This window comes from Zonotrichia albicollis, chromosome 4 (assembly GCF_047830755.1).
Source record: "Zonotrichia albicollis isolate bZonAlb1 chromosome 4, bZonAlb1.hap1, whole genome shotgun sequence".
Taxonomy (NCBI): domain Eukaryota; kingdom Metazoa; phylum Chordata; class Aves; order Passeriformes; family Passerellidae; genus Zonotrichia; species Zonotrichia albicollis.
This window is the reverse complement of record NC_133822.1, coordinates 40,242,591-40,267,282: the sequence shown is the minus strand read 5'-3', so window position 1 is coordinate 40,267,282 and position 24,692 is coordinate 40,242,591. Positions and strand designations below refer to the sequence as shown.

The 24,692-nt window shown below is 41.2% G+C and overlaps 1 protein-coding gene across 4 annotated transcripts in view; it reads left to right on the top strand.

The window, feature by feature from the left end:
* Window positions 1-20,615, top strand: part of CRADD (CARD and death domain containing adaptor protein) — a 76,695-nt gene extending 56,080 nt beyond the window's left edge. For all 4 annotated transcript variants that reach the window (XM_074539624.1, XM_074539625.1, XM_074539626.1 and 1 more), the window contains one exon: window positions 20,187-20,615. In XM_074539624.1, the coding sequence (XP_074395725.1) occupies window positions 20,187-20,482 (296 nt within the window). In that variant the 3' untranslated portion in view covers window positions 20,483-20,615. The remainder of the gene's footprint in view (window positions 1-20,186) is intronic.
* The last annotated feature ends 4,077 nt before the right edge of the window (window positions 20,616-24,692 follow it).

Sequence of the window (24,692 nt, the reverse complement as noted above, 5' to 3'; positions counted from 1 at the left end):
AATCCAGTCTTTGAAGTCTCCCATATTGTACTTACCACTTTTCATTTGTTCAGACCTCTGTGGAACTTTCAGCTATTTGAAGGACTCTCCTTTTTATCTTTTTTAGCACACAGCACAATACCTTTCATCAGCATCTTTTCCCTGGAGTGTTGTTTGCATTTGCCTGTTTCTCTCTGGAGCTTGCTTACTTCTGAAGCTTGAAGTGCTCAGCTTGCAGTATTGGGGCATGTTTCCCACTCTGAGTCAATTCCAAGATACAGAACTAGTCTTGTCTCATTTTTTTACCTTTGCTACCTTGTCAGGCTACAGCATTTCCTGCAAGATCATCAGAGTAGATAGGTGACAGCTCCCCTGACTTCTCAGGGGGTTTCCCTTCAGCTTCCTGAGCCTCAGGAAAAATTAGCTTTTCAAAGCTACTCTCAGCATCCTCTGAGGCTGTGTCAGAATTTTACTCTACAGCTTGTATTTCTTGCTTGAGTGCTTCAGCTGCTAGTCATTTCTTCCTCTAGTAAGATCACTTCTTTCTCAGACATGCTTGACAAGAAGCTTGGAATTGTCTTCTCTTGAAATTGTCTTATCTTGATGAAGATATTTAGCTTGCATGGGCCTCAAGTGCTCAGTCTGTCAGGCAATTTAATGCTTAATCCTCTGGTTCCCCTTTAAATGGCACACATCTCTGTCTCAAAGAGCAGCTGGAGAAGAGAGAAAAATTTCCTTGTAGGCATTTTGTGATCTTGATAATTTGACAGGCATCAAGGGAATTGCAAGGGCTGCCTGTGAGACTCTACTGGGACAAGATATGACTGCTTTCCATTGCCATAGTGCTCAACACCATCCTTCTCTCTTTCCTCAGCATCTTCAACCTTGAGATCCAGAGAGAGGCTATAAATGAGAAATGAACTCAGATGAAAATCACAATGCAGTGTCTGAGCATTATCAGACATTGAACCAGTTACTTTCCTTCATTTGGAAGGAACAGTTAAGTAAAGTGAGGATTCATTTGTGTGTGAAACAGACTGGCAAGATGAACTTTATTGCTATGAAATATTACCAAGGCACCTGCCCCATACAGGTTTTCTGATATTGCTGGCAGGTGGTTTTGTGGGAGAGCGTTGCTGAGCTTCTCTGTCTGCAAGGAGGCATCTTGAAAGGGCTACAAATGGAAGGTTAAGGATAGTTTGTAGTATTTCAAACTGTCAGTTCCCAACTGAAATATTTTAATGTAAGCTTACTTAAAAGCAGTAGTACCAGTCAGGAAGAATTTTACAAGCTGAACATATATTTTTCTGACTTCCCATATGTAGGTTACAGTACTAACTGATGTTCAGTGATGGTACCAGAGCCCAAATTTGGTTTTTATCACAGAATTTGCATTTTATGGTCACAAAAGTTGGAACTTGGAGGGAGACTTTTTACAAGGACATGTTGTGACAGAACAAGGTTTCAAACTGAAAGAGGGTAGGTTCAGATTAAATATTAGGGAGAAATTCTTAGTAAGAGTGATGAGGCAATGGAACAGGTTGCCCAGAGGTGTTGGGGATTCTTCATTCCTGGAAGTGTCAAGGCCAGATTAGATGGGGCTTTGAGCAACCTGGTGTACTTAAAGGTGCCCCTGTCCATGGCAGGGGGATTGGAACTTTACAGTCTTTATGATCCCTTCCAGCCCAAAGCATTGTATGATTCTAACTAGACTGGCTACTTTCACTTTCCTTTTTAGGGGTTATTTTTAAAGTGTTTCACTTTCTGGCTCCCCTCCATTTGACCTGTGGTGTAATGTTTGGACTAGAGATGCTTCTGGGGAAACATTAAATCCAAACAAACTCCTTTCCACCCTGTTTTTCATGAAATCTTTCTTGGATGGTCACTAAAGTTCTATTTTTCCATTACATTCTCTATTAAACACAGACACGCACTAGAGATCTCATGGTTAATAACTTTCCCAAACTCAAGCAATTTTAAATGCTTTTTTGTTTGTTGTGTTTTGGAAGGCAGTTAGAAACACTGTGGTGCTTACTTGTTTTGTTTGTTTAATTTTTCTTTGTTTTGGGAATTTGGGGGAGGATTGTGAGTTTTTGGCTTTGCTTTGTTTTTCCTGAGGATGAGATGGAAGAAGTGAGGAATTGGAAACACTGGAAATCCTTGGCAGAATAAATTTTTCCCCTTGGTTGTATGTCTGGAAATGAGAAGAGACGAGTTGTTAAAGGATTGGTGTGTTATACTGTGATTTATGGAAACTTTCAGCAGTGACAATGCCTTCAATCATACCTAGGGACATATGAGTTCCTCCTTTCACAGCAGGCTGATGTGTTAGGTGCTCCTGCAGTCATACAGACTATGCAGATGCCACACAGGCAAGCTCTGGAGCTCTGGGACAATTTTGAAGAGATATCTTTACTTTTATGGAGTGTGCAGCAAAAGCAGAATGAAATATTTAGATCTCACTATCAGGAATTTAATAAATTAGCCCTCGATTACTAATCCTTCACTAGATATGTTCCAGTAAAGAAGCAGTGAAGGTCAGGAATGGAAGAGGAGAGGGGACTAAATAATATGGGTGGAATTGATGTGAAGATTTGCTGTGGCTGTGATCTGCCTGAACCTTTGTTGAAGCCTGGCTTCCCAAGAAGTTGCATTGTTTCTCTATCTTGCTTTTTCCATGCTTTATTAATTTATTTCATGTCTCATAAAATCATCAACTCAGGATGCTATAAAATCTCTGCTTGCTTTGCCCATGTCTAACATATCTATCATTTTCCTCCCCACACTCCACACCTGGGATAACATGACAAGGGGTCTCCTCATGTCTTCACAGGCTGCCTTTGTGTCAGGGTCCTTAAATCAAATAATTTGCTTTGTATCCTATTGTTGGATAAAATATGTATTTCATATGTTGCTTTGGTAGTGCAAGCATCTTATGAGACATTCTTGCTGCTGGACTGTTTTTTCAACAATATCTGGTTTGAGTTGATGAATCTGAGAACTATAATCTGTATTTTTATTATGAGCTTCTTGGCACTGATGTGTAATAAATTTACTTCGTTACCCCATCCAAGAGAAATACTGCTAAGTTGAGGGTCATGAATGTTTCATATCAATATCCTGTCTTTAATAAATCCTAGTAACTTCTGCAAAAAATCTGTCTGCTTTCTGTTTTGGGATATTCAGGAAGAAAAATATGGAAAAATGAAATATGTTAGTCTGAGACTTCCTAGCTTTTCAGTGCCTCTGTCTCTTTTGTCTTCCTAGTTGATATCTCCAGGATGTTCTAACTCATCCTGGCTGGAGCTGAGCCCTTCTCAGCCCATCAGCCCATCTGGCTGATGCTTTCCCTTCTAGCATTTTAAAACTTCTGCTGTCTGAATCCTAAATTATTTATATATAAGAGCTTCATACCCAGTCAAATATTTTTCTCTCCATGGCAGTGGCAAGCAAAAGACAGTATGAGACTGGTAGGCTTGTGGGGTAGTGGCAGAAAACCTACATGATGGGAACCATGTGGTGTGCCTGGCATGTGGCACATGATGAAGCCTGCAGCACTGCTGGTGGGAGCAGTAAAAAGACTTTCTCAGCATAACATTGCCTGGTCCTTAGACTCTGCTAGTATTCCTGTCTTTCCAACAGGCTGACATCTATGCTGGCAGCTTGTTCTGACTTACTTTGTTGGGGATGGACAAACAACCTTCAGGGTGAGCTTATGACTTTGCAGTGTGTTCATCTAAAGTGTAAGAAAGTAGATTACATAAGAATATATTAAGATTGTGTGGTTTTATTCTGGTTCATTTCGGGAGATGATCCATGGGGCCCCTGCTGGTACAAAATCCTGGTACAGGGTAAGATTACATCTTGCTGTACATCAATAGGTGTAACACCACCTGTTATCCACACCTAAAACTCAAGCTATGTTCTCATAACAAATGAAAGCTATGGCACAGTACTTTCCAAAATGAGCTGTGATACCAAGATTTCAGTTTACTTTGGAAGATGGGACGAGGATGTAATTTCGTTGGTGGGTTTTCTGGACTGTTGTAACTTGTCAAAACACACTTCAATCAGTCAGATTACTGGAATTCCCTGGGGGAAAGCAGCCTTCAGAGGAATTAAAAACATAGTGTAGCAGCACAAATAGTTTTCTTGCCTGTTGCATAATAGGGTGACTTGCTTGGTTATTCCATGGTTGGTCCTTTCCATGCTGAAAGAAGTATTTGGAAACAATCGTCTAGACTACACTTAATGGCCTGATCTTTTTTTTTGAAATCATGTTTCCAAGTAAAGGAAGAAACCAAATTAAGGTGAGCATAGGGAATTTCCTAATCATCTCGTATCCTGAAAAAAAGGTTCGCTGTTTATGTGGAAGACAGGAGGCATGATTTTGCAATTACAGCATATGATAAAGGCTCCAGAAATCTTGAGTTTTTAGTTCCACCACAGATCTGTCTACCATTCCCTCCTCTCTCTGCCCTCTCCTTTTTTAAAATTGGTCTAGGAGGACCTTGGAGTCTTGTGAGGAAGGAATCATGTTGTCTGATGTTGCAGAATATCAGGACCCATTGGTTTTGTTCTGCAACATCCCTAGATTTCCTGCCACGAACAGTAGGGTGGATCTAGAATCAGACCATTGTGTGGGTGGGGATGCAGGACACTTCATGTGCTGTATAAATAAAGATATTTCGTGTTAGTATTGCTTCAGACAGAAAATGTCTACAGTGTTCATAAACTACTCTTTGCTTTGGGAAATGGGACTGACACCAGATATTAAAACCTGAAGCTCATGACTTTATCACTCGTGGTTTGGTTTGCTTTTCAGGTCACCGAGCAATACTTTCCTGCTCTAAATACAGCTTATCACACTAAAAATCAGTGCTGCTATTGCAGCTGCAGTGACAGCCCCTGCTTTGAATGAGATATTCCATGTGGAAAGTAGCGATTCCACATAGCACAGCTCAAGGCTCACTGAAGCTAAGGAGGACTGCTGGCTTGGCTGATGCATGCTTCGTGCTGCTTAATTTGAGCTGACACCATAACATCTGACCCAGTGGTGCTTTATTGCTGGTGTAGGGTTGCTGTGTTCCAGCTCCAGTTGCTGGATCAACATTTGCTGTTGGTCTGCTGAGAGGTGCATGTGTATTCACGCAGTTGGGGTATTCCTTCCGCTATTTCTAGGAGCAAGCAAACACAGAGGTGTGGAGGAAAGAGGATGCTGGTTGTTTATCCCCAGAACTCATCGTGTTTCCAAGAGCTGTATTTGTGTTGGTTTGTCTGGAACTTGCACCAACGAGGTCACAAGGTTGGATTTCCACTTGTTTCACATTTTGTAGATAGTTGTTGAGTTTCAGGAGTTTCACCCTGCTGCTGCTCAGGGTGGCATGGAGTTACAGCTTGCTGTGCTAGTGAGCCCTGCTGTGCTGTCAGAAGGGGAGATATCCAAAGGAAGCTGTGCTGCCCTGTGGTCACAGCACAAACTTGGAGACTGATGGAAGGGTCCCAATCAGCTAACAAGCTAGCCTTATAGGACACTCCTGGACAAAAATATATGAAGAAACCCCAGCTGATGAAGGAATAAACTAAATAAGTATGTTTCTGTCACTGTCATTTCTGGAACAGTCTTGCCTTATGTACTTGCTATTGCAAGTGAGATTTGGGGTTGTTTCTGTGTCAAAAGCTTTTTTTCATGTGAGATGTGGTATGGCTAGAGTCACCTTTTACACCCGGTAATGCAGGCTCTGTGCTGAGTGAGTTTTTACCTGGGAATTCAAATTTTCATAGTAGTCTCAAAAAGCCCCCAGCAAAACAACCCTTCAACACCACCAGTTAGAGCAGGAGGATGGTTGGAGGTAGATAATTAACAATTGTGTCATGTTAATTATATAGTCTGGCTAGGTATATGCTTCTGTAATATAAAAAAATAATACTTTGAAGGAAGAAATTAGGGAGATGGCTATTTTTGCATTGGTAAAGAGAGCAGCAGTCTGAAAACAGCTGGGGGCTGGTTTGGCAGCAAAATCTTAACCCAGCAGCCATCATGCTTGCCATCTGCTCAGACAAATCACACGTGAAACAAGGCTGACTCCTGAGTTGTCACCAAGCCGGTGTGTGGTACATACACACACTGTTCTTGTCAGTGGCTGGAGGGTCCCAAACCTGCTCAGAGCCCTGCCCATCAATGTCGTTGGAAAATCAGTGGCCTCAGCACCTTTTTCTTACCAGCTGCACCCATCTGACATGCTCTCTCCATGCAGGGGAAGCCCCTGCAGCTTTTGGCTGCTCTGGTCCTCTCCTTGCTCACCAGTGCTTTCCTCCCTCCTTCTCAAACATGTGGAGGCAGTGGGAATTAACACTGGGAAGTGCAGAGCCAACTGGCAGGAGGAAAGCCTGACAAGCTGTACATCTACACTGGGATTCAGGGTTTGATTTATACAACTGAAACCCTGAAAAGAGGTTTGAAAAAATACAGCTCAAGAGAAAAATTCAAGCTGACCTCTTGCCACACAGCTGGAATCTGTGCAACGTGAAACAGAGGTACCAGGTCTCTGCTACCTTCCACACAAAATGACAGTACTAACTGGACCCTTATTTAGGAAATTTTAAATTTAAAATATGGCTTCTGAACCTTACTGGGCCAAAACAAAACAAAACAAAAAACCACCAAACAAAACAAACCAGTAAAAGCTCCCTCTTGGTGGAAAATTTTTGTGGGTTTTTTCTAACAGAAGCTGAGGAAAGCATTATTCTCTGTGTCACTCTCCTTCCTGCTCAAAAAATGGGGGAAGGAGAGAAAAAGTTGGGAAAGGAAGAGAAAAAGAAAAAAACAAATGGGTTTTTTAAAAGTAGGAGGGGATTTTTGTCATGGGAAAACTTGCAACATAGCTTTGACAGACAAGTCCACCTATCCAGCAGGAGGGCTGCATGCCTGCCCAGCATGGGATGGGGAACAGACCAGCTGCCTTTCTCTGGTGGGCAGATGTGGTGGTAGCACATTGTCCCAGCTCCAGAATCCTCCAACAATTGTGAAATGAGGCAGGGAGGAGAAGAGAGATTGAGAAGGCGGCAGAAGGTGGGAATAGACTAAGTCAGTGCTAAGAATAAGAGGCCAAAAGGAATCTACATTGTGAACTGTCCTGGAAAAACTATCACTTTGTATAAATGCAGACATCAGAATTTGATTCAAAGGTATGTTTTTCCATATTAAACCCAATGCCTTAAAATTCCATGTGAAGCAGCTGGTAGAGGTGAGGGGCAGATATGTACCTGTTTGTTTCCATAACATTTCAGCCTTTCTAGCTTAAATAGCAAATGACCCCTTTGGTTGTCTGCTCCCTTTTTTTATCTGTACCTTAATGGATTTCCATATTCTAGTATGCTCAGTTCCTTACTCAAGATTACTTGGGACAATCTATTATTTACCCTTCTGAGACCTGGTCAATTAAGTCTTTGATTAAAACTGCAGAGGTGAAGCAGGGCTCCATCAGCATCTGAAGATGGGCACCTTTCAAAGCTGTGGTCATGAGCAGGAAATCCAGGATAGATGAACTGCTGGGCTGTTGGCTCCTCTGGTGCTCTTCCTTTTTCACCTGTGTAGGCCCAGCTCTTTGGAGTTATTTGAGCATAATCCTGGCAAACTCTGTGTACATAACCTAATACATACAAAGCCTTTTTCACAGCCCACACCTGAGACTGCAGACTCCCCTCCCTAAGTGTTTGTGTTTAGCAGAACATCTCCCCTCCCAGTCACATGGGGAGCATGCAGACAGTACAGTGTGGAAGCCATAAAAGATTGTAGTTCACATACAAGAAAGGCTAGGAGGCTGATGGTTCAGGGTTCCTGGAAAGCCTGGGATGCTGTATAAATGAGGTCATATCTAAAACATCTTCAATATGTTTCTAAAGCAAATGTTGCACAATTAAATTAAGGCTGCAGAGGAATAAAAAAGTTGAGATGGATTTGTTTTTCTGTTGAGCAGCACGAAGATGTTATATATATATATATTCCCATAGAAAAATGTGGACTTCAAAATTAAAGCCACAGCTGTGTTGTCAGTCAAAGAAAGTATATTGGATTGGGACATACAGAGCTGTAGACCACTGTGTAAAACCTGAGGAGTTCTCACCTTCTCTTTCTAGCAGAGATATGTAGTTTCCTGGGCTTTCTGGTTTGGTCTAATGTGGACATTCATGCAGTAATTATCTTTTTTCTCAAGGTCAGAGACTGATAACCACTAGAGCTGTGCTGCAGATTGCTTCAGCTGCCTCCTGCTGTCCCTGCATGTAGCTCTGATCTTACTTGATAGATATTCTCAAGCTGTGTTCCTTAGGGTCTTTAAAAGAGGATTGTGTGGGTTAACAGAGCTACAATTTTTTTTCAGTTGTGTCTCTGAGACATTTCTCTATGTTGCTTGAAATTCCTTCACCAAGCTTTTGTTCAGCTTGGTTCCAAACAGTTCCAAACAGACTTGCTCCTTGTAAAATCTGTGCTCCTGCCTTACTTACAGACACAGGCATTTTTGGTTGACTGAGTTTCTCTACTTGCATGTGGAAATACTTGCATGACACAAAGAACCGTATTAAAAATGGCTTCTACTTTCTTTGCTTGTTTTACAGAGGGAGGTCTGTTGAGTCTCTTTGTCAAATGCTTTAGACCTGGATTGTTTAAAAAGGAGATGTGGCTTCTTGAGGTAATCTAAGGATACTTGTCCCAAGTCTCACAATCTGCCTGCACAGAGCTTCCTGAAAACAGTAAGGCTTTTTACAGTTTTCAGCTTGACTATTCCCATTTATTTGGCAATTTTGACATGAAAACCTTTATACCTGTATAAATGCCAAGATGCCTCAAGCAAGGATTTTTCGTGGGGTGCCTGAAGTTCTCAAATGTCTCAAATACAGTATAAATATCAGTATGTAATGCCTAGTGAATAGTATGTCTTGAAAAGACTTAGTTGTAGCAGTACCTTCATGTTCTTGTCAACCTCTTTAGAGTAGATAAGAAGCCCCCATTTTCAGTCAACAAGACTGAATAAAGATACTTAAATAGGTCAGTCTTGTGGCTTTAGCATTCAACTCCCAGGCTCTGTAACAGACTTAGAAAGCTCGTATCTCCTGAGATCAGAGAACACCAAAGAATTGCAGCCAAATTTTCATCTGTTTTCTGCACTTGGTGCTTGTAAACTTGCACATGAGCCCTCTGTCATTAGGATATTTCCACACACTAAAGTGCAAGTGGAAGGCCCAGTTAGGGGGGTGGGCATTGTGTGGTTTTGACACAGCACAGCTGGATTTTCATATGATGAGGAAGGAAGGAAGGAAGGAAGGAAGGAAGGAAGGAAGGAAGGAAGGAAGGAAGGAAGGAAGGAAGGAAGGAAGGAAGGAAGGAAGGAAGGAAGGAAGGAAGGAAGGAAGGAAGGAAGGAAGGAAGGAAGGAAGGAAGGAAGGAAGGAAGGAAGGAAGGAAGGAAGGAAGGAAGGAAGGAAGGAAGGAAGGTTGTTTAGAGTTGTGGTGGTAACATTTTCAACATTATGGAAAAAAAGCATCTTGATTTCTTTGTTTCTGAGTTTGTAGAACTTAAAAGATGTTTGCTTAAGCAAAGAAAAAATCCTTTTTTAAGATTTGCTTTCCATTGTTGCCTCTAAGAGGTTCCTGTGATGTCAGTTGTTAAGGAAATGACAGCCCTGCTGTCTTGTTTGTGGCAGGATTTCAGGTTTAGTTCCTTCAGGATCACAAACGTCACCTGTATTTCTGCATGTCTGGGACAGAAGAGATTTGCCTAGTATTTAGTTCTGCCTTTTTGTCTTGTTTCAGCCTTTCTTAGATTAGACATAGCTGTGCAAAAATCCCAAACCAAGTAAAACAAATCTTTTATGGTCTGCTGATCTTCCAGCCTTTTCATTCTGGTGTTAAAACATTTTTATTTCTGATTTGTTAGGTACAAAAGCCAAAATGATTGACATTTCAATTCTGGATCAAAGTCTGGCAGCTAGTAGACTACAGAACTATGAGGGAAAATGTTCTCTATGCATGAGACATGAAAATTAATTGTTTAAGCAAAATATTTTTTCAGATGTTTAGGTTTTGCATATGAATTATCCCACTAATACTAGCATAAATCTTCTACAAATAGCCTAAGTAATGCAAATATTTGCCAATACCTTGTTTAACTTTGAACTTACTTCAGTTCCTTTCGCAAAGTACTATTCCTGAGTGAGTAGAAAAGTAATTGGGTCCTCAGCCCTCGAGTGCATGGTTGCAGCTGTGAGTCATCTCCTTACTTTCCATGTTGTCTTGGGATCTCTAATGACTGCAGAGGATCAGCGTGCCGTGTCACCCGGCACCAGCCATGTCACAGGGCAGCCACGAGCCCGGCAGCTCAGCACATGCTGCAGGGTGTTATGTCACTGCTGACTCAAGGGGGGAAAGAAGCGCTCATCCAGTCCCTGCTGGCGTAAAGCGCTCTCTGAGTTAGGACCTCGCTTTCGGAAATTACTTCACCCATGCTCCCCTTTTCACCCTTTTCATACCAGGGTCAAGTGACAGATCCATGACCTGAATTTGTAGAAATGAAATTTTAAAAAAGGAATGAATTTGACTTGCTTGTATTTAAGACTTTCATATAGTCTAATTAAGATTTGGAAAAAATAGCGGGATTTGTGTATACATAGATACATACATACATACTATATACATATCTATATATATAGATGTATGTATGTGCACACACACAAATACATTCTAACATTTGCTTTACAGAGAACTGAAAGTCTTGTGGCTGTGACCTTCTAAAATTACAGCCCCATTGGATAGCTAAAATTGCTGTTGGACAGTATGGATCTGTGAAACCAGCCATGAGATTCCAAATTGATTTCTTGTGTATCTTCAACTGACTTGGCACTTGAGAGCACTGGTTGTGATGCCAAGCCTCCCATTCATCTGAAAAGGGAGAGAAGCAGGTGATGCTACCTCAAGCCCTCCTTCCTGACACTCATGGAAAGCTCTGTCGTCTGACTCAGGCTGTTGAATTGCATTTGGCAAGCCAGGCATAGCAACTGATTATAGCTGAGCATTGTATTTTAATACTACTACCTTTTTTCCCTGTGGATTTAGAAATGTTAAAAAGCTTACTGAAGTTCATAAGTATTTAGAGCACTGATACAAAAAATGGAAGAAAAAAAGAAACCAGCAGGGATCTACATCTGTGTTGCTTATGGCATTTTGTGGAGTCTTTTACACCTATGCAAAATGTCTTTAAAAAGACACTAAACAAACCTGTTGCACTTTGTTTATTTGTTTTGCATGGATGTAAGTGATTAAATAAAATGCCAAGCAGTGGAGGATTCAATAGAATGATAGTACTGTTTTAGCTTGCTCTGCGTGGCTTTTTCTATTAATACGTGTTTGTGGTCAGAAAGGAACGCAGTCTCACTTCACTATAATATGTGCAGTATTAATTTTGGTTTGACACCTGCCAGGCAAAGATCCTCACCAGCCAAAGGCATTCTTCACAACCAAGCTCCATCTGTTGTGCAGATCTTTGATATTTCTAGTGACTTGAGCCAAAGCAAAAAGAAGAGCCAACTTGAAGGAAAAAAATATCTTGAGGAGAAATGAATAGTTCTATCAAGGCTAAATATAATGGCTTATTGTCACATTTGGTTTAAGTCCTGTGAGGGAAACATGTGTGATTAGTTTTGTTTTAGAAGAAAATAGTCCTTCATACTAGCAGTGTCGTTGTTGTTGTTGCATAAGAGGAGCATTGATAGCTGAAGTTCAAACACATTATTTTATTGCTGAAATGCTGTAGTCTTTAGAAAGATTTCTTGATAGAAGTTGCTAGTCCCTTATTGTACTCAGCAGATTAAAAGCCTAAGGAATCTTTGATTCTTGTGTGCAAAGGAGCAGCAGGATTAACACTTGCCTCAGCTCTTTGAAAGACAACTCAGGGTTTTTGAAATAAGCATTCAAGTAATGTCTGTCAAAAGAAGATAGCTTCCAATCCCTTGACAAAAGTTGCATGATGATTTTGTCATCTCACTGACAAAACAATCATTAATTGCTCCAGTTAGCTTTGTTTTTCACTTAGAGTGGGTGAGTTAATCTGTCAGAGCTGCCCAACCCCCAAGGGTAAACATTTGCCTCCTATGATACCATGAGACATCTACAACAAATATGAATGTATTTTATGATCATCACAACTTCATACAATCACCTGCTGATCATTTATTTTTATTTGTGATAGCATGGAGAAGAAACAACTTGACTAAGAAATTATGGCTCTGTGGGCTTCAGATCTGTAATTAGTGGTTGAAAGTTCTGTATTATCAAGCACCATTCAATTCACTAGGAACTGCAGAGCATTGAAAACTATATAGAAATGCAGTGACATACTTCAGAATTTGATTTTTTCAGCATTATTTGTGGGGCTGTCTGTTGCTGTAACTGCTGGCCTGTAAAACAAAACCTCTCATCTCTACTCTTTCAGACTAGTAAGTGTCTTTGTGCTGTCTAGTAGTTCCTGAAAGCCTGAATGTTCCACAGAACCTAACCATTCAGTAGGTATTTCTTTTTTCCCTTAGTGTATTGCTGCATGCTGAACTTGTTCATGCATTTATATCAAAGATACACTGCAAAGATGCGATCATTAGCTGTGGTTTCAGTGCTCATGCATATTACTCACTTATGTATGACAATATAGAAGTTAATAAGAAATATTAAGCAAATTTTACTTCTGCTTCAGTGTCTAGAGCAACATCAAATGCAAAGTATAAGGCCACAGTATGATTAAATCTAATCCTGACTGCAATGTAGGGTCATCCTGCCTGAAAAGAGAGTAAACATTATATTGTGTTATGTTTCTGTTTACTTTGTATAGGTGCTCTTTTCCTTGCTTGCATCTGCAGCTGCCACTTATTCATGAAATTAATTATTTGATCTAACAGTATATAGTAGTAGAAAAATACTGTGTGGGATTGTAATTAATTTCTTTTCATGGAAGACAAAATAACATCCATACTATTAACTGTTGAAACTTTCTCCCTGCTCTTTCCAGTAAAATGTGAACAAAGATGTGAAAACCCGATCTCTTTCAGTTCCTTAAACATGGGGATTGTTCCCTATGCCTTGAAAAGGATGGAAATTGAATAGAGAATTAATTCATTTACAGACTTCTCTGACAATCTTTTTAATATAGATTATACTGAAGATTATCAGTACGGCAGAGATCTGTAGAGGTACAAAACCTGTAGGAGAGATTAAAACATGTTCAAGATAACTGTGTAGCTACTGAAACTGAATAGTGGGAATACAACTGAAAACTTTTGTCATGAAATCTGATTGTTTATGTTTCAGATTTTAGCAGTTTGCTTCCACATCTGCAGCTACTAGGCAGTCCTTAGCAAGCGATAAAGAATACATGAATTAGCTGCTGGTACTGAGCCAAAATAGAAACATTTGTGTTCTTGAATTGCCTGTAGATTTACAAAATTTTATGCTGTTTTTCTTCCCCTAATACCCAAAATCTACTTAATGTCACAAAGTGTGGTGTTTTAGAGCTCACAGAGGAGAAGAGCTGCCAACAAATGAAGATATATGTACTTTTTAATTACACCACCAATGCAGAGTCCCAGCAAGCTTTTGGCAGGAAGGAGCTGAATTTGGTACCTTGGGTGGATTGTGCTGCACTTCAGGGAAGTGCCATAGATTTGGTTACCAAAGGATCGTGGTCACAGTTTATTCTGCATATTGGCTGTCATATGTATGGTAGATTCCAGTTTTTTAAAAATAAGACAGAGAACTTAGTATCTTTTAATTCAAGTCATAAAAACCAGTACGATCAGGAATAATGCAGTCAGTCTTAAAAATGTATTTCATATTTGCTTTCATTTTGATTCGTGCCTTTCGTAATTTAATTAAGATACTTGGAAATGTAAATCACCATGACAGAAGTATGCTTAAGTGTGTTTTATGATCACTAATTGACAGAAGTTGGTTTTATTCATGTAAATTCCGTATATAATGTTTGCATTCATCAGATCAGAAGTTACCAAGTTACAGAGACTGTGAAGCACGACTACTCAAACAAATATAAAATTCTCCTGTCTGGCACTCGAGTCATTTATGGCTGCAGACTGGCTTATGAATTTGAATGTGATATAGGAAGAGGACAGGCATTTGCTTGCAGCTTCACCTGTTAATAGTGTTGGGAGAGTACAGCTGAACAAAAAAGCAGCAGAGCAACTGTACTAATGGAGACTTACTGTAACCTCCAATCTTCTTTTCTAATGAATCAAGCCAAGCCATCCCCTGCAGTTACCCAAGAATTTCTCTTTATTCCATCCTTCTCACCAGGATCTCCACCATAATCTTGTGGTTTACTTCAATGATCTGTAGCACTTACTGGGATCCCTCAAAATGCTTCTTCTCTGCTGTCCCTTTGATCCAGCATCTCTGGCAGCTCAGGGCAGTTGCAGCTTCTAGAAGTCTCCAGTCTCTCCATTAGTGGGAACATTACACAGTGTCCTTCAGTTCAGGTTCTGCAACCCCACCTTGCTGCTCATGACAGCCTGTCCCAACCTCATCTGCCAAGGGTTATCTTTCTTCATGACACACTCTTACTGTCTGGCACACTCCAAGGGGATTTTACCCTAAGGCAATTGTACCTGTTTATGTGCACGTTGTTTACTGTTGTGACATTCAGTCACTAAATAATTTCTGTAACATAGCACAGCTGCCAAAACACACAGCACACAGCCTTGGCAACTATGCCCATTCTGTACCCAGTGCTGGCTCTGTGGCTCAGGCTAGCTGAATGAGTGGGCTGGAGGGAAGCAGAACCTCACACTACATTCGTTATTAGGGATGTTTTCCTTTAGCCGAAGTGCCCTACATGCTACTGATGGCATGTTAGCCATGATGGTTCTGAGGAGCTTCAGAGTCCCTTTTACCTTAATTTCCTCTAGTAACCAGGGCCATGCCCTCCTCTGCTGTGGGGTGTTGTGTGTATGCATGTACCCCTAGGAGCCTCTGAACCTCTTGCCCAAAATCAAGAAGCTGTCTGTTTGTTTGCTGTTGAGTAAAGGAGCAGTTTCATGAGTGTCTTGAGAATAGGTAAGCAGCTGGAGAAGACCTGAAATCAGCTGTAGGATTCACATCCTGGGGGGGACCTGAGGCTTCTTTGGATTGCTGCTTGTAGAACCTCTTAATCTAACTTTACCACTTCTCAGGGAAGAACTGTTCTCCAGATGCCAGAAAAGATGGTTAAAGAGGGCTCTGAAATGTTTGCTTTGAACTCTTCAGAAATCAGACGAGGATCTGATAAGAGGGTTAAGTGAGGAGCAGTCAGCGTCTTGAGTCCAGATCGCGAAGGACTCCACACACCTAGCAGGGAGATGCTGAGGCCAGATGCATGCCCAAGCAGTTACTCCTCTTTATAGTCCCATTCTAATTACGCAAGGTCTGAAGACCAGACTCTCTGACATGTTTCTGATGTCATTATATAAAAATTAGAGTATTTTCCTAGCATTGTTCCTGCCAAGGGCTCTTGCATGCTCTGTTTCAGCATACTGCTTGATTCCCAGGAGGGTTTTCTCTCAAGCAGGTGCTGTACTGGAGGCTAGGAAGCATTCTTGACCTTCCCAGGGAAATCTATCTTTTTTCTGTAATGATTTACCCAGAGAAATGGACTGTGTCTGTGCACCTCAGCATTAGAATATGCAGCTCAGAGATAGCTGGATTCCCCTTTCCTCTTCCAGGGCTCCTTCTGTTTTATCCAACAAGTATGTACATGGTCCTTTAGGTGGATAAGATACAGAGGAAGTGCTGGAAGCAGAGACCAGTCTGCAGGAACACCTTTCCCAACAGACAGATTTATTAGTTATTAGATGAAAGATGGGTCATGATATATCCCTGACTCTTCAATTGTCTCCTGAACTGCCTGTGGCATTGTTCTTATAGGATTAGGCAGCAACTGACTGAGACTTTTTCAGTACTTTCGATTCAGGTGCAATTTCCATCCAAGTCCCTTTTAAACAGCAGGGACCAAAACCCAAAAAGTTGAGTTTGTGTTAAAATCTAATGACTTTGCAGGGGAGAAATCTCTCTGAAACGCCAACAAATGCTTTTGGTCATACACAAAGAAGTCACATGTACATGGAGAAGGGTCCTTAGCTAAAACTGTAAGGCACTTTGGGCCCCAGCAGTTCTGAGGGATCAGCTGGGTACTTCACAGGTCACCCAGAAATGCCTCAGCCCCTTTGGCTGCTGTCTCCTGTGTGGGCCTTATCTTACATCCTCCCATTTGTGCCAAGTGGGACACAGCTGAGGTGAGTTTGTTTTCTGTCCCCCTGATTTTTCCAGTATCTTCTTGGTGTCTCCTACTTAAAGATACAGAGGTTCTGAAGAAAAAGAAATGCAAAATGGTGACTGTCTACCTTTGCCTCACGTGTTTTTTTGTATCTTTGTTATTTGGGTGACTGTTTTGTCTGGTCTATATCTGTGATACTATTTATATCCAGCTCTGTTTCCTGTCCACACTCACCAGCACCATTGTAACTCTTGGTTTGTCCAAAGGCCTGGAAGTACAGATGTACACACAGGCCACAAGTTGTCAACATCTCCTGGTTTTTAACTGGAACAATTAGGATAAAGCTTAGTGTGGATGAGCTTCCTTCAGCAGCCATGGGGAGAAGCACGTTCCCTCATGCTACAGCTTTGACTAGAAGGAGCCACAGGTCTTTCTCTGGGTCAGTTTCAACTTCACAACCAGTGTGGAGAGTGTCCTTCATGTCTCCAGCCCTATGGAAGGGGAATTTCATGGTCCCAAGAACCAGGTGGCTGGTGGTCCCAGGAGAGCACCAGGCTGTCTCTCTCTCCAGCACAGAGCTGTTGTCTCCTCATTCCTCAGGATCTTAGTGGCTTCAGCACGAGCAGCGAGCCTTCAGCCTGTAAATCTCTGCAGTGTGCGGCCCTGGCACCCTGCAGCCTGGACCATGCCCACAGGACAGTGGCTGGACAGAGTGTTTCACTTGGTGCTCTCACTGGGGGCAACAGCAGCACAAATTGCCTTCTCCAGAGCAACCCTCAACACCCTCTGGTGGTGCCCCAAGCACCCACTGCTCCTTCCACATCTTCCCATTTTTACCAGCGCAGTCCTCGTTTTGCTAAGCGGAAGCGCATGCCTGACAGAAGAAAAACTTGACCTTTTTTTTTTTTTTTTCAAAAATGAGGTCTTAGTATCCTAAAAGTACCTTTCAAATGCAACTGCAGGATCTGCATAATTGAAACTTTTGCTCTAATCTCATTACCTCCCTCAGGCAGTTCCTGACAAGTGGAGATTATAAATGAGAGTTTGTAGTAAACGTAGCTAAAAAAAAGGTATCTTTATTATTTTTGCAATATATTCAAAGCAGTTTGGGCATGAGCACAGAGAACTCATTTCTATTTCACCTCAAATGCCATTATGTTTATTAAATTAGGAGTAGCGTTAATCCTAGAACATATCAAGATCTTTTTGTGATTTTGCATTTATCATAACTATCTCACTAAATATTTCTCTATACCCCTAAATAATATTGCCTGTCATGTAATATTTATCTCCAATTTTCCTCGGTGTTTTTGTATCAGTACTAAAAATCAGCTATCACAGAAAATAAAATGGGACTGAAATACCAGTCCTTTGTATTAAATTTAACATTTGGCTTCTGTCCCAGAGTTTTCCACATCCATATTAGAATCAGATGGTAGTGTAAGATGAAAAGATCTCCTGGATGGGTTTTATTCTGATCCTTATTAAAGGGCTGATAACAGACTGAAGGCAAGATAGTTGTTGCAGTAAAAAAGCCTGCTTAATATCAAAGGCTGGATGGACAAGCTGACATGTATTATTATTAGGCCTTCCTGCCTGATCACATTTCAGTGTCATAAAATCATTCTGCTAGTGGATGTGACGTATGAAAACTTCAGTGTGAGAGCAAAAAGCCCAGGCTGGCAGGTATTGCTGCTGTGGGTGCACAGTAGCTGACCATAAGCCAGAGAAAGGGTTTAATATCAAAAAGTATTGTTGGTGACAGCACAGTGTAGCTATATTTATTTTATTCTCAGCTATTTGCATTCATGAAAGACACTGCCTTGTCCTGACTTGCCTGTGAAACTGGTATCACATCTGGTGTGACAGCATATGGCAGCCCCACAGGTATTGCTCAGCCTTCTTCAGAAGCTGTGCATCCTCTGCCCTATCCACAAACCAGCACTTGTCCCAGATTCCTTTGGCTGTCTGGGGACAGAAAGATGAAAGAGACCTAAATATTCTTCAGAAAGTCATTTTCTCTTTACTCAAAGCAACTTTGTACAGTTCTTGTGTACTATTTGGCTGAAATTGTACAAACATTTGCAGTCTCTGGGTCTTCTATGCAAAAACAATTACTTGATAAAATGAAGGAAAGGTGCTTTTTGGAGTTTCTGTTCTGCTGTAGTGGAGACTGTGAGCATGATATTGGAGCTATAAATTAGATTTTGCAAAGCAGCATTTCTGTAGGGAGTCTGCTGCTTCAGACCAACAGGCTATAATCAGCATTTTTCAAGGGAGTATTTTGCCTGTGTTTTGTTGCAGTATCTTCAGCAAGAGAAGTAGAGCAGCAATTGCAGACTGCATTGACTCTTTGTTTCAGCTTTTGATCACAAAGGCTATCAAAGAGCAAATATGCTTTGTAGGTATTCTGCACTGCTTTTCTAAATGCACCTTTTTAAAGGCTGGCATATGGTTTGAGCTTATAGGTAGAGAATGATTTTGCTGTCACTGGCTGTTTACAACATCAACATCAACATTTGAGCTTGTACCTAATGTTCCTTTTACAATCAGTGGAGAGAAATATGCACATTTAGGGGAGTTTAGTTAAATTATCTGATTATTTTAGACATCTTCTTTCCAGTGAAAGAGTTTGTATTTTAGAAGAGTCTATTTAACTTCCCAGCAGTAATTAATCCTAGCATATTTAGTTCAGGAGGTGTTACCTGTCGTTAGGTGGGCTGGATCCCACACAGCATGTTTCTGAATACTACTGTATTCTCACTTGACTGCTGACACTTTTTTGTATTAATACTTTTGGGGGTTTATTTTAATTATCAGATTATCCTAGGGAACACAAAGAGATCAGATGTGTGTGTAAAAAAACTTCATTCAGTCCCTACAAGATTTTTACTGCTGATAATTACAGCTATCTAATGCTTCCTATGAAGGCTGTTTTGGTAGTTGCATTGATCCTGTCCTCCTCAGGTACCTGCTCAATGTGAAGTGTCTCTTTGGATCAAGAATGCATTCTTTTGCGTACGTGGACAATCCTGAGGGACTTAACATCAGGCAAAAATCTCTGAGAAAAAATGGGACCTCCTTGCATTCTCCTGAAAACATCTTCAAAGAGGTCAGATGAGTGGAGCTGTAGAACATGCATGTCTGATTTCAGGAATATTACAAGATCTGACAACAAGAACTGAGGGATAAGGAAGCATAATTTGTATTTGTGAACAGTGTTGATGCCCTGTTCATTTGGGTACACCTGAACCATGCTTATGGCTTCATTCAAATAGAGGAAAAGCCCTCAAGGCCGGTCTCCTCAAGATGAGTTTGCCATGTATGACAGGGCAGAAAGGGCTAAGTGGTGTCTTAGGACAGAATTTCCTGCAAACAACCCTCTGAAAAAAAATAGTGTAATACCTATTAACTAAGGAATCAAAGTTATTTCTGAAGTGTATAAATGGAGTCCCAGAACTGGAGTAATAAGGTATTACTGGTCCCATGTTTGTCACTTGTCACTGTATCATACTGGTGCAAGCATATTGAGGATGATGGCTGCTGGAAACAGTTCCCTGAAAATCTTTCTTGTTCAGTACCCCAAAATTTATAATTACTTTTGGAAGTCTTTGCTTTGGTGTACAGTTCTGATGTCTGGGTTACTGACATTGAAACACACAAGGCTCCCTAGTATGGTCTACTGAGCATTACTTTTCCTCTGATTAATCTTCTGGTTGATCATGTAATTAGTTTTTCTAGGTAAGTATGTATTCTGTTTCTTTAATTAATTAACTCTTTTGCCTCAGCTTTGCTCATGATTATTCCCTCCCTTGTCAAGGTCTCCCATTAACTCTTGCAGCATTGCCTAGTGACATGCATGCTTTTTCTTTCTCTTTTTTTTTTTTTCTCCCCTCTTTTACAGGCTTCCCTGAACTTGCACCTTGCATTTTGAAGATGTCACCAACAGATCAGCAGCTGAACAAGCTGGCAAGGAGGCTGGGACCTGAGTGGGAGCATGTAGCTCTGTGCTTGGGTTTGTCCCACACTGACATCTATCGATGCAAAGTCAATCACCCTCACAACCTGCAGTCACAGATCGTAGCTGCGTTTGTGCTGTGGAAACAGCGCCTGGGGAAAAAAGCAACAATCCAGAGCCTACACTCCAGTCTGATGGCAGAGGAAGTGGATCCTTCAGTGATACAGTACATGCTTGAGTGAAGCCGTGCCATTTATTCAGAGCCTCCACGGGTTTCGTTCAATTCAGTGAAGAGGATGGAAATGTATGTTGAAGATTGGATGCTTCAAGCTGTAAAAAAAAAAAAAATGGGGCCGGGAACTGCGATTTTATTAAGCTTAAACATTCCAGTTTTCTGTGACATCTTGTGAGTTGTAATTCTTTTCATACCAGATTAATTTTTAGCAGGCATTAAAAAATGGATCACTCTTTCCTGTTCCCTTTTGTGCTATTTCAGTGGGCATATAGGATGACAAAGTGCTTGCAACAGGCAGGCCTGCAGTGAGTTCAGCAAGGTTTTCGATTTCACTGAGGGAGTAAGACTTGGTTTAACTTATTTTCTGGACTATGTAGGAGCCTTTTTACTGCTGTTTCATGCTACTTCCCTGATATTGCAGCAAGAAATGAGACTAATCACCATTACTAATTTCACAATTTTACAACAGTTATTGCAGGTGGCTAATTTCACATTTATAAAAGTTTCAGCATGTACAGTTTCTTGCTAGGATAGATGGTTGGCACTTTGGTCTGCCTTTGAAAAAGGCCCTAAGTGGAAGTAGCAGGAATGTAGTGTGCCTGTGAGGGTTTCTGCTGTTATAATTTAATGGGTGTAGGTTTCTGCAGGCAGGCCCTATGTGGATATGCCTTGTCACAGGTGGGAAGTTCTCAAAGACACACAGTAGAAAAGTGACCAGAAGCAGGCAAGAACCAGGTAAACTGTGCAAGAAGCAGCCTAAAAAAGGAGACAACTTCTAAGTTGTCCATGTTTGTCTCTGCTAATAAACTAGGACACCGCGGGTGCCTGCAGAGTCTTTGAACTGTGCTCAGTATCCAGGCAGCCTTGTTTCATGGTGAGCTCAAGCATCCACAGGCACATTGCTCTGACCACTGCACACCCAATAGGGTAGGGAATTCTGCAGGTCCTTGCTGGTCAAAATGAACTTCCCACTGCTCTCCCTCCAGCTTTCCTCCAGCCACCCACCAGGCTCATTTGCTTTCCACCAGCTTTTCTGCACCTAGTGGGGGCAGCTTTGGCACTGCTATCCTCAGTTCTTTGCCAGTGTAATTGTACCACCAGTGAAAATAAGATTTTATGCAGAAAAACAGTGAAGCTTATGTTCTTCTCCTCCTTCTCTTCTGTCATGGAGATTTTATTCCTGCTGGGAAAAAATACTGAGATCTTTGCTGACCAGGCAAGGGGGAATCAGTCTGCAGGACATCCAGAGGCAATGGGAGTGACCAGATACTCTCTGAGGCCTATTGATAAAAGGCAGAATACATTTGAATTCTCCCTGAGCAGTTTGCTGTACAGTAAATGATGAACAGAATTTTGATGCTGAGTTTCAAGGTCTGTTTATGAGCAAGTTACTTTAGACTGTCTCATCTACAGAGTCATTGCCAAAGAATTTCCCATCCTGCAAAATTTGCTCTAATTTCACAGCTTAACAGCCTTGTCTGAAGTTTTTACCTGGCAAGAATGAACTTCACTGCTTTTCATTTTAAAAAATTTGTTCTTTTTATATGCAAACTTTGAAAGACATGGGAAATTAGAAAAGAGAAAGAGATTTTAAAGAAATCCTATATGCCTTGGTTTTTAGCAGCATGGAAACAGAAAATATATTCTGTCAGGATCTGGCTCCTGCAGGTTCTGAGGCAATCTGGTAATATTTTGGTTTTAATCTTCTGTATAGAGTTCTGATCTTCAGTAAATTGTGATACTGTTATACCTCACTCAGATCTTAATTAGGCATATTCTACTTCCAGAGATTAACTATATCAAAAATTCCAGATAAACAAGGTAAATTAATTTAGGGTTTGAGTTTTATTTTTTTCTTTTTCATGATGCTTTAATGACAACATATTCTTTTTTAGGTGGAAAACCATCCCAGAGCAGGTGTGCAGACATTTGGCAAATTCATATGAGCACAGCCCAGCACAGGGAGTGGGATGAGAACTTTGAAGCAATTCTGACAGTGAGATTGACAGGAGCATGGTTTGCATATTAGGGAAGAGAGGCAAAGCAGTCTTCCTGGCAGCAGTTTGGAGGAAAAAAAGCTAGAGATGGTTGACAGGAGGAACTTCTGAAAATGTGATGTAGAAGAAGAAGTTGACTCCTGGTGTCATAAATGTAAGTACCTTATCTTGCTCTGAACCAGCAAGAACCAAGTCTGAACACAGGCTGCCTTCAAGGCAGTTCATCCCCAGTTAACCCAGAATGAGCACAGTGCTCCAAGGAGGCAACCAGTCTGGGCAGTAAAGCGATGTAATGGGCACACTCACATGACCCTCATACCTTCTTCTCTGGGTGAAGTTTGCATTTCATGTTCTTCATTTAATGAAATCATAGGATGGTTTGGGTTCAAAAGGACCTCCATGATCATCTAGCTCCAGCACATCTACCATGGGCACCTTTCAGTTGCACCAGTTTGCTCAAAGTCCAATCCAACCTGGCCTTGAATGCTTCCATGAATGAGGCATCCAAACATATCTGGGCAGTCTGTTCCAGTGCCTCATTGCCCTCACAATTAAGAATTTCTCCCTAATATTTAATCTAAACCTACCCTCTTCCAGTCTGAAGCCACTCCTCCATGTCCAATCACTACATGTCCTTGCAAAAAGTCCCTCTCTAGGTTTCTTGTACGTCCCTTTTAGATAGTGGATGGTGCTATAAGGTCTCCCCATAGCCTTCTCTTCTCCAGGCTGAGCAGTCCCAACTATCACAACCTTTCCTCATAGGAGAGGTGCTCCAGCCCTCTGGTCCTCCTGATGGGGCTTCTCTGGACTCACTCCAGTGCTTCTATATCCTTCCTGTATGTGGACTCCAGAGCTGTTAGCAGCACTCCAGGTGGGGTCTTATGAGAGCGTAGAGAATCTCCTCCCTCAATCTGCTGGCCATGCTTCTTTTGATGCAGCCCAGGATATGGTTGGCCAATGTCAGGTTATCCATAATTAATATACTTAGAGTCTTTTTAATGGTTAAGAAAGCAACCTTCAGTAGGTATGAAATTTCATGCCAAATAAGGCTTCCTTTCAAGCCAGGTATCTGTCTGAGTATCTGCTATGGGGCACTGGAAACCTGATGGGTAAGTGTCATATCAGGTAATTTCTCCAGCTTCTTTAGGTGGGCTAAATGGTACAACCCTTGCACCTGGTACTAAAATTATAGGAGCCACAGCTAGACAAGGATTATAAAACCTGGCCTCCCATATTGTAGAGCAAAGCATAGAATTAATAATTTATAGTTGCTTTCGCATTCCAAGGGCCTAAATGAATGCTGTAATACTTGAGTTGCAAATATTGAAGGGAGAGGTTTACTTGTTTTATGAGATTGTTTCCATTGCTGATATTTTAAATTCATGGAAATGTTCCTATTAGACTCTTCATTTTTATTAAAGCTTGTTTTTGCACTACACAAGTGCAGGGATACATTTAAATGACAGTAGTATTTCTTTAACCCAGTGGGTTTTTCCATCCACTTAAAAATATTTTTCTTCTGTATGTAATGCTTTATTTTGCACAAGGATGCAATTAAGACAATTTAATTCTTCAGATGTATAGTACGGCCTCTTATTCTCTCATAGAACACTCAGAAGATCTTAAAATGTTTATTCTTTTCTGCTAATTTTAAGACCAAATGTTATTTATTTAAATCTCGTGGGCAAGTCTGTGACTTGAGTGTTGTTCTGGACTGAGGCAACTCAGCGAGTTTCCCTGTCTCTCCCTTTGCCTCAAACTCCTTTGTGCCAAAGTTTAGGTGATGACAGGAGACTTGCACAGGGGCTCCTGTCCTCCCTGCCCACTGTGCACCCAGGACTGGTGCAGGGGAACCCCAGTTCCTCCACTTGGAAGTGGTGAGGAGTGCAGCCCCTTTGGGCTTTGGGATGGAGCGTGAGTTTGGCCAAGGTGAGCCAGCAGAAACTGCTCTCTGACGTGTTCAGGTTTCTTAACCAATGTCAAAAAATTCTCACTAGTGAAACTGGTATTATTGGTATCTACTTATTTGTGGCAGAGTTTAGGAGCTGCAAGACAGGAAAGCATAAATGTGGCCACTGCTGGAGCTTCCACTGAAACAGATGGCATAACTTCCAGTCCTTGGAAGTAGTTGTCATTGATTTTCTTCCTTGGTCTCCAGGGAAGACTTTGACATCCCATTTAACTCTTCTAAAATGTAAAGAAGCTCTATTAAAAATCTAA